At 38.5% G+C, this 10,000-nt stretch overlaps 2 protein-coding genes across 3 annotated transcripts in view; one reads left to right on the top strand and one right to left on the bottom strand.

The window, feature by feature from the left end:
* Positions 1–10,000, bottom strand: part of LOC138024826 (uncharacterized) — a 437,788-nt gene that overhangs the window by 37,570 nt on the left and 390,218 nt on the right. The gene's annotated exons all lie outside the window — the stretch shown is intronic.
* On the top strand, positions 1,475–8,314 carry LOC138024836 (uncharacterized). Of its 2 annotated transcripts, none has more exons than XM_068872019.1 (3): positions 1,475–1,708; positions 2,441–3,028; positions 3,713–8,314. In XM_068872019.1, the coding sequence occupies exon 3, from the start codon at positions 6,370–6,372 to the stop codon at positions 8,107–8,109; it is 1,740 nt and encodes a 579-aa protein (XP_068728120.1). In that variant the 5' UTR covers positions 1,475–1,708; positions 2,441–3,028; positions 3,713–6,369; the 3' UTR covers positions 8,110–8,314. The 2 variants fall into 2 exon arrangements, with proteins under 2 accessions (XP_068728120.1, XP_068728119.1); XM_068872018.1 differs by having other exon boundaries at positions 1,525–1,661.

Below are 10,000 nucleotides of genomic sequence, written 5' to 3'. Positions count from 1 at the left end.
CAGTAAAGCCTCAACTTGAGCAATGCTGGTAAACATTTCCAAAGCATATTTTGAAAATGAATTGAATCGGAAAAAGTATGACAGTAGGCGCTTTTGGTTGATATTGTTTCTGTCCCCATCACCCTCTGCACATGTGTCTGTTAACTGCATCAGAAAGACTCCCAGTTCAATTACATTTAGCGCATAATATCTGTGGAAAAGATTATGATATGTTTGTGTTAAATAACATTATATATTCAGTACATTTTTATAGCTTAACTGACTTACAAACCAAAATTTTAAGGTAGGCCAATAAACAGGCTCTAGAAAACCTTGGAAACCATTTGAAAAGTGTAAACTTTGTAAGCTCTCAGAGTAGAACATGCAAGATTTAGGGATTTGTTTGGTCCTTTCCAGTCAAACCAAGCATACCACCATGGAGTCTATGAACGAACAGATTATTAATTTGAATTTGCTGCTTGTATCAAATTTACCTGCATATTTGCATACCTAATGAGCAGCAAATTTTAGACAATAACTTCACAGTATTCAATTTGTAAAAATTAATAAATTATTGTTTTGACTTTGGAATACATGTAGAAGAAATCCCTGTGAATATGTTTCTTATATTAAATGTAAGAAAACTAGGTTGGCAAGTTTAGTACTTTGAATGACTGATTAGACTGCTCTTTACCCATTCAAAAGTGGAAATGATCCGATATAAATGAGTGATACATGCAGTTTTAATTATCACTAGAATCCACAGTAGATCTATACATGTAGGACTGCACTTGATCTGGCTTGTCTGTAATGGACCAGTACTTGGATACAGTTATATGAGCTATATCATTGTATCTTTTGATGGCTATTCACAATAGTCTGTGATGAAAATGACAATGTACAATACATATGAAGCATACCTAGCAAAATATATTATATCTATATATAAATTTTAAAAATGATATTCACAATAAAAAGCACATAAAAGTAACTAAGTCTCACCCTCTTATCATGCGATCATCAGACTGACTAAGAGCGTGAAGCTCGAGTTATTTCTATGCTGTACTTGCTTTTTTTTGCGAATATCATTTTTCAGTTTTTGTAAAGCTCTGCATCTGTATAGAGCACTCTTTTAGCTGTGTTTGACGAGGTTGTGTAAGTGACACAATTTGAGCAGTTATATATAATTGTAGACAGGCAACTTAATGTGAGTACATATGGGTATTAATGCAGGTCTGTTTCGTAGATCAATGATTTGTCGACCCACTCATCAGTTAATCTCCATATAAACTGGAGCATCATTACACTTATGCATATGCTTCAGTGTATATGGAGATTAACTGATGAGTGTGTCAACATAACGCTGATCTATGAAACAGAACTGCATTAATACCCATGTGTACTCATATTGGGTAGCATTGTTGAGACAACGTTTAACAAGTTTAAATTAATTTTACTAACCTTACTTTGTCGGTTCCACTCATATCATCCTCAGAGATCTCATCATCAGTGCTATCTTGTAAAACCACTTCAGTCGCAGATGGAGCAAAATAGTCATGGTCTTGGTCTATTATGGCTACCTGGATAGACCTTTGTTGCAGTTCTTGGTTTTCAATAACGGCATCCCGGTCTGGATCTGCCATGGCAAATTCATCAACAAAGGAGCCAATGACATCATCAAAGTAGGCCTTCTTTGTGGCTTTTGAGAGATGGAAAATACCTGCTGGAGGTACATGTTTTGTTGGGGTGTCATTAAGGTCATCCATACCAAAATACTCCATGGCTGCCTCTATGAGATATGCCTTTCCAACACTCACAAGGAAATCTTCAGTTCCTTCAAATGACTTTGTTACCTTTTCTGGGGTAACGTTCCTGCGATTTACCCTTTCACGAAAATACTTCAGGGTCCCAACCTCTCTGATAGACTCAGCTTTGTACAAATGGTCAAACACAAGCTGCATATGGATAGAGCAAAATATTTCATTGTTGTTGATTAATTAACAAGTGAAACCAACCATTGTTACTGAAAGGCTCCTACTACATTGTCAAAATAATGTTGTTTGGGGTTGCAATACTAAAGCTAACCATGTCCTCCTACTGTGGATATGGAATGAAAATTAACTTGACTTAATTAAAGTGCACTAAAATAAATTGGCTAATGTAAAATCCCAACTCCCCACTGATGTGAACAAATTCATGTTTTCCTTGGATTTGGCTACTTTAGGACATTGGCCAACTTGAACCACCTTAACTGAAACAAATTGAACTAAATTGGCTGATACATATTCAATAATTATTTATTCTTAACCGGACATGTGAATTTCAATACCAACATGCAGCCCACTAAAATTGAACTAGTACTGTTTTCCTGTCCCTCCAGAGTTCATAATAGTGGGTTCAACTGTTGATTGTAATATTGTTTATTTACACAATAATCACTTGAACATTAATCTTTTTGTAGGTACCTGTACATAGGACATTTTGGTGTGGAATGGTTCCACGACAAATGGGCTACAGTGTTCAAATCTGTCCTTTGCAGTGTGACATCCTCTTCTGAGATCTTTTGCACCGGCAAAGCGTACTCTAGTCAACTGGTCACCACCAAAAGGAACACAGACATCCTTCATATGGTCTTCATCATCATATTTGGTAATATGTGCCCCAGGCTGGTCTGGGGCAGATTGCCTACCTTCTAGACTTCCATTTGGTAAAGCTTGTGCTGCATTTCTTGGCACGTCAAATGCACCTGCTTTGCTGTAAATATCCTCCAGAGTGTTCTCATAGAAGCAAAGAATATCAACAACATCGTCATATTTTTTTTCATCTTTAAGCTGGGTGGGTAGACTGACGATAGTAGATTTCTGTGCCAATTCATTTGAATAGCGATGGGCAATGTGTTGGGGAATAACTGCTTTCAAGAAGGACAGTGATGGAATGTTTCCCACAAGAACTCTACCCACCAGCACCTTAAAATCTTCACGCAGCTTTTCAGTTTCGGCATCATTTAACAGGAAATGGCAGTTGGGAAGAGTCTTGATGTCACGACGAGGTGAGACTTGAGCCAAGCCTTCACATGGCACCCTGTCTACTATTAAGTTTGATGCGAAGTAGTGGAGGTCTTTATTCTGGTGATCATTCCTCATGTCATGGACAAGAACCCTTATGTCCCAGTTGTCCCCTGTTCCCTGCAGCTTCTTTCCTTTCTTCACCTCATCAATTATCTTGTCTGCAAAGTGTCCTCCAATTAACTTCATAAGCTTTAGTTTGCTTGTATGCCCCAAGGAAAATCCAAGGCTTTGGCATCTGTTGATAAGCTACCAACACCAAGTTAATGTGGTTAAAATATGTGTAAGCTGTTCATGTAACCAAAGCTACACGCAGACTGCTTAGATGGTGATATGTTTGCCTTAATTTCAACAACAACAACACCAAACTAGTGATTTACATGGCAAGAAATAAATAAAGAAAGAAATGAATACCAGTACTTTTAATTGTAAAGGGGATTGGAGGTTATTTCTTTGGATTTCCAATCAACAACAACCTAAAAAGTGCCATAAACAATGAAGTTAATATTAACCTTATAATATAGGCCAGGTTGCTCACCTGATGGCACCTTCATTTACATACTTTCATTTCTATTGGATCTTGATAGCATGTAACACTGTTGTTTCAAGGTTTAGTAGGGTCCACTTTTTTGTTGTTTATTTTATTATTTTCTCCATGGGTTTCTTAGGTATCTTCTGGCAGGTGCAAGTCCATCAGGAAAGCCATCTCCAAAGATTAAAGCAAGAAAACTACAACCACTGTATATAAACTGGGGCTGTGTGTGGCACAGTACCGACATATAAGCATGCAACCCGGATTTGAGGGAAGCCACACAGGGTCAATCTCCTCACTTTATGTCCAGGATTGAACGCAGCTATAAATTTTAAGATTTTTTGGATGTTTCACTGGTTTGGGGTGGCTATTAACTAATTATTGTAGTTGACAGCTTTGCAAGCACTGGCCTGCAGTCCACTGAAGAGATAAGGTCAATTAGGCAACATAGGCCAAGTTGTCCTAAGCCAGTCCTGAAGAGGCTCAATTTTCCTGATGTTGATGATGATGATTTATTTATATATATTTTTTTGAGTCCTCCTGCTGTGCGGCATCCCGAAACACCTGGCTACATTTTTTCTTATTGCATGTATGTATTATAGATTTTCAGACTCACAGTTTTCACTCTAGGCCAGTAGGGGTGAAATTTCAACTAACCTGTTTCTTGGCATTTCCCTCTGAAAGTAAGATAGTGTTAATCCTCTGAATTAGGCTGAGATCATGGTTCCTCTTCTGCATTAGTATACTGTAGCACAGACCAATTGCATGAATAACATTAGGTTTGTTCCTTAACGATAATCCTACAGTTGACGCCATCACATCGAGTAAGAGTGGACATCTCTTCGACATTTCCAACAGAACTGCTTTCCAGTCAAAGTTAACCATGTCTGGATACTGATTTTGTCTGAGCAAGGATGGATTTTTTTTCTTGCATAATTCACCGCAGTGTACATCCAGTTCTTGCAGCATTTGTGCCTTGAATAGTATTTTAAAGTATGGCACACTATACATTGTAGAAACAACGACAGAGGGCACCCTTGTTTTCACTGCATTTATTACCTTATGTACTATGTCAGTTTCCAGAACTTGTGCAGCTGATTTGGTAATCTACAGAATACAAAATTTAATGAAGGCTTATGATAGTTTCAAAAAATGATAAAGGCTTAGTTCATTTTAAGCCGAAGCCCATTTTAAAAAAGGAAAACACAGGCTAAGTTTCAAATTGCTCATACAACAAATTTTATAATTTTAATGACCTTCAGTCCCGAGGGGTCGAATAAACTGTATATGAGTACTTGTTTTGAAATTTAAGGAAACACACCAAATTTTATCTCCAGTACTGAAGTGGACGTAGTTTCTGACAAGAGAAGCCGATAGGGCTGCTCAGATTCGTTTCAAAATAATGCACTGAAACCGTTTCCCCAAATGAGCCTCTAATGAAAGCTGGTTCCAATTCAATATTACTGTTTTCTTTGAGTGGCTCCAAAGCAAACATCGTAAATGTTGTCCTGCTTTTATGGCCCTTGTTTTAAAATGGAGATGTGTTAATACCAATAATAGAGTGGTTTTCAATTGAGTGTCGAAAGTAATTAGCAAATTGCTTTGGTTTATGATTAGTTCACTCAGTGATTGGTTCAAAGTTCACGCGCCACTTTTTCAACCAATCAGAAGTGAAACCAAAACCAATCGTGGCTCGCGCGTGCACATTTTCCCGCGCTTTTTGTCGGCTACGTGTAATTACTTTGAGTTTTGATTGGTTTACCGGATTGTCTCCGTCCTTTCTGATTGGCTAAAGTAATTACTTTGGTTTCGTTTTTACGTCACTTAATTCAAAATCACTCTAATAATAATAATAATAATAATAATAATAAACATCAATCTATTTTCTCTGGGTGTTGTTGTCGTGTAAAGTGAGGAAATGATATATGAATACTGAACTGTTCCCCTTCAACCCAGCCCCTATCAAAAACGACTGCGAAGGAGTCTTTTCATTAATGCGGCACTTATGAGCTCTTACTCGAGGTTGATGGTATTTCTAGCAAATACGGCAAAGCGAGATAGCAAACAAATTACACTTGTTTCGTACCTCAGGATTATTTAAGCCTGCTTGAGACAATATAGTATTACAACATTTCTCTCCTGTGTCTACATCGGCCACTTGTCTTGTTTGGCTTCTTTGGGCCGTTGAATGTTCTGAGTTGGCACTGTCGTTACTGAAAAAGAGAGATCGAGCGCTGGATGGTTTTTCTTCCACAGCACGCACTTTTTTCTCCGGTTCACACGCAGCTGGCGAGAAGATCTTGCATCTCTTTGTTGTTACTTTGGATCTCAGTTGGTTCTGTGTTTCGATTACCATTGTCTTAAACTCGGAAAATCGTTGCAGTACTCCTTCACAGCTGCGGCAGATCTTAGATGGCAAACCGTCTTGTTCACTGATAGAAATTTTTAAAAACTCACATATTTTTTCGGGTATTTGTTTCCTATACCCACTTTTCCCAAAAATGTTAGTAGAATGGTCTTTTGCACTGGCACAAAGTCTGCAAATCTCGTTGTTAATTTTGGAGTATACTTTTTGCGGTGTAGAAGACATGCTAAGAACAACTGAGACGTGTTTATGGCGCGAGTTTTTTACGCGCCCTTTGCACACAGCTGCAGATTTTGAGAAAATCTAATTTAGTAAACCTGTTAATGAAAAAGAGTAGAATTTTCTCACGGGAAATTACCGACAGTATTGTTGAGTATTCCTGGGTTGTCTCTGCTATAAATCGGCGCGATTTTCTTCTCACTTGAAAGATGAAGCTAAGTTTAAATTCTTTTTTTCATGCTGTAAGGTACGCTTTAGATGTTACCAACTACAGCAGCATATTTTTGAGAGTCAAGCAGTACAAGATCCTGGAAGCTTGTATGTTACGGAGACATGTTATAAGTGTTCTCCCGACTGGTTATGGAAAATCAGTTATTTTCCACCTTCTTCCGTACATGTGGGATTTCATCAATGAAATGGGAGACAAAAGCATTGTTATTGTAGTTTCACCTTTGAATGCTCTGATTGAGGATCAAGTGACCAGTTTGAAAGTGAGAGGAATTAAAGCTGGTGTGCTGCGTGCATCTTGTCAACAAGGATCATTTGATTATGCCTATGACAGTGATATCGGATCAGCGGAATCTGACGACGAAAGTGAAGTTTCAAGAGAAAAGAAGTACAGCATCAGTGAGACCGACGTGTTCCACCGTGTGCAGAAAGGAGAATGTAAACTCTTATTCACACACCCAGAGGCTTTTATATCTTGTAAAGATGGCAGAAAGGTACTTCAGTCGAATATATATCAAAATCGCGTGGTATTTTGTGTAATCGACGAAGCTCACCTAATAAAGGAATGGGGCTCTAAGTTCCGCCCTGATTTTGGTAAGTTGGCACAACTCGGATCTCTGTTTCCTACGGCACCTATTCTCGCGCTAACAGCTACAGCACCTCAAAAGCTTATAGAACATCTAAAAGTGAAACTTCAACTAAAAAACCCGACAGTCCTCGTGGGAAACTTAGACAGAGCCAACATCTTTTTTTATAAATTCAAGAGAAGGCCTTCTACATTTGGGTCTGGAAGCTATGATGACATTCTGTTGCCCATCGCTGAGGAACTTAAGGTGAAATTGACCGACTACCCCCTGACTCTTATTTACTTACCTCTCAAATGGTGTGGCTACGCTTTCAAGTTGTTTCGCAGTGTACTTGGTGAACAAAGTCACGTTCCGGCCATAAGCAAGGACCCTGAAAATTGTTTGTTTGCGCAGTATCATGCACCGCAAACGGATTTGATGAAAGACGAAATTTTGAAACAGTTAACCGGATTGCCGGAAAATTGCAAAATTCGCGTTGTTTTTGCAACAGTGGCGATTGGAATTGGTGTCAACATTCCGGAAGTAAGACATGTAATCCACTTAGATGTTCCGCGAACTCTCGAATCCTACTTCCAAGAGATTGGTAGGGCAGGCCGAGACAACAAACCTGCCAGAGCTACGCTGTATTACAACGGTAATGACATAGCTGCAAACAAACCTGGGATGACAGATGAAATGCGAAAATACTGCAAGCTTGAATACAGTTGTATGCGGGAGTTTGTTCTAAGATACTTGGGATCGACGTCAAATAATACAACAACTCCATCGCAGCTTTGCTGCTCCAATTGCCTCGTCCGCGAGGAACACCACAAAGAGGTAACAAGTGGCCCAAAACAATCACAGGTCAAGTCAGCAGAGCCAGAAAAGGCCGCTGTGAGGAGCATTTCAGAAGAGCAACGAAAGAAGATAAGAGACCTTTTGCTGAAATATCGTCTTCACCTCGGCGCAGGCCGGAGGAGGTTTGGTGACATTGACTCATCTACTGGCTTTACTGTAAAACTGATTAACTCCGTGTTGCCTAGGTGTGAATTTTTATCGTCCACGGAGGAAATACTTTCTTCCTTCCAGATATGGGAAAGAACACATGCGGAGGTTGTGATGGAGATTATCAAAAGTGTGTGTGAAGAATCTTAGGACGCATTCAATTGACCCCGGGGATTGACCATACTCTGGAATAAGAATAAACGGGACAACCTCTGCAAGATATTTTCATAAACATTTGTCAGGAAACTATGGTGAAAACCTCTTTTATATTCCGATAACATCAAAATTATCCAAGGGTTCATTTTTAGAAGTAAAAACTGAATTGGAGTATAAGAAAACTCACAGGAACGTAAGCATCATTCAGGCCCGGCCAGGGGTTTTGGGTATACGGTATCTTGGGCATTTTTAATTCAGGTATATGGTATTTTTTGGTCAAAATTTTTAGGTATTTAGTATTCTGTTTTAAAACAATTTTAGGTATTAAGTATCACACATTTACGATTTTAAGGTATATTGGTATCTTGTGGGGAGAATATAGGGTATAATGGTATCCCACTACCCCCCCTGGCCGGGCCTGATCATTGTGTCACGCTTTAAACTAACCAAAAAAGTTATGTTACAGAATACTGTATAATACATATTTTTAACTCAGCAAGTAATGGAGGATGTTGGCGAATTGACAGGTAAAGAAGAAAGACTTCACTTTCTTTCCTCACGGAAAATTACACCATTACACACACTTTGTTTGGCATGAACAGAATAAAATTAAGGTAATTAATATTTTTTTATTAATGAACGTAAATGGCAATAACGAATTTAAAACTCTCTGTCCACCACTTGGCACTAGCTGATAAGGGTGGAAGCGATGACATGGGAAAGAATATGGATCACTGCAGCTATCACACGAGTCAGCACCGCCACATACAAAAAGTTGCAAAACTGAAATCAAAGTTTACGATAATCCTGGATTAAGTTAATCGGCTTTCCAGCAACCGGGCCCAAATCAATAAACTATGAAATCTATCCCACAATATTATAATTTGCAACACAACCTGACACATAGCGTTTGGGAATGACAATTTGAGGCACCAAAATCAACCAAAATCTGAAGGTACATACCAAATAAAGTCACTTCATTATCGTTAGGTATTTCAAACATCATTATGTCATTTTTTATCTAGCGATCGCTATTCCATAGCTCTAAAGCACACAATAACACTTTTTAAAGTGTACATAAAAAGCCAACGTAGCTTCAAGTGGAATTGAAGTCTGATGATCACCGTGCAATGTGAAAAATCAGGGAATTGACTGTTATGCTTGTTAATTTGCAGCTGCTTCTTACGGAACAGCTACAATTTTGAAAATGATGCACGAATTCTGTTCTTCTTCTGGCTCTCCTCACTAGCCGCCATCTTTCTTTTGACATTACACCAATTAGAGTTCATGTGAGAAAAGCACCAATCAACGATCTTTTTAGTTCACTGTGTGCCAGGGTCTTCTCAAGACCCGCCGCCATATTGAAAGCCGAGAAGACCCTGGGAACGAGGTTGACAAGACAACTTCAAAAGTTCCATGTAGAGCCTCGATTGACGTACACAAAAACAATTGATTTCGTTAGTAGCTAAAGCTGCTTCTCCAGAACAAACACTAACATAAAAGAATACACCAAATACTACGTTTGCTTGATAAAAATGTCTCTTTTATTCTACCGCGGCTAAAAATATACACGCTATTAAAGCGCTGTGCAGTGGTAAAAAATATCTTACGACATCGACGATTTACACGAAGTTAAAAATATAAATATCGTAAGTCAAAACGGTCAACTCGCTGTTCAAGATTGCGACTTTAGGAATCACGTTGTTAAACATTCGAAAGAAAAACGAAAATCAAAGAACAAAATAAAATACCTGCACATGTCAATACAGTTTGATTTGATGATTTGAGGTCGATACGTGACATGAGAACTTAAATAACAACACACCGGTTGATCGCTGAACATGTTTGTTTCCCATGGATAAACGTTTCGCTTGTTTTCTTGCAC

Source organism: Montipora capricornis, chromosome 11 (genome assembly GCF_036669925.1).
Source record: "Montipora capricornis isolate CH-2021 chromosome 11, ASM3666992v2, whole genome shotgun sequence".
Lineage (NCBI taxonomy): Eukaryota > Metazoa > Cnidaria > Anthozoa > Scleractinia > Acroporidae > Montipora > Montipora capricornis.
This window is presented reverse-complemented; position numbering and strand designations above follow the sequence as displayed.

Bases quoted from the DNA above. Each gene is read 5' to 3' on its own strand.
- LOC138024836 (XM_068872019.1), top strand. From the start codon at position 6,370: ATGAAGCTAAGTTTAAATTCTTTTTTTCATGCTGTAAGGTACGCTTTA.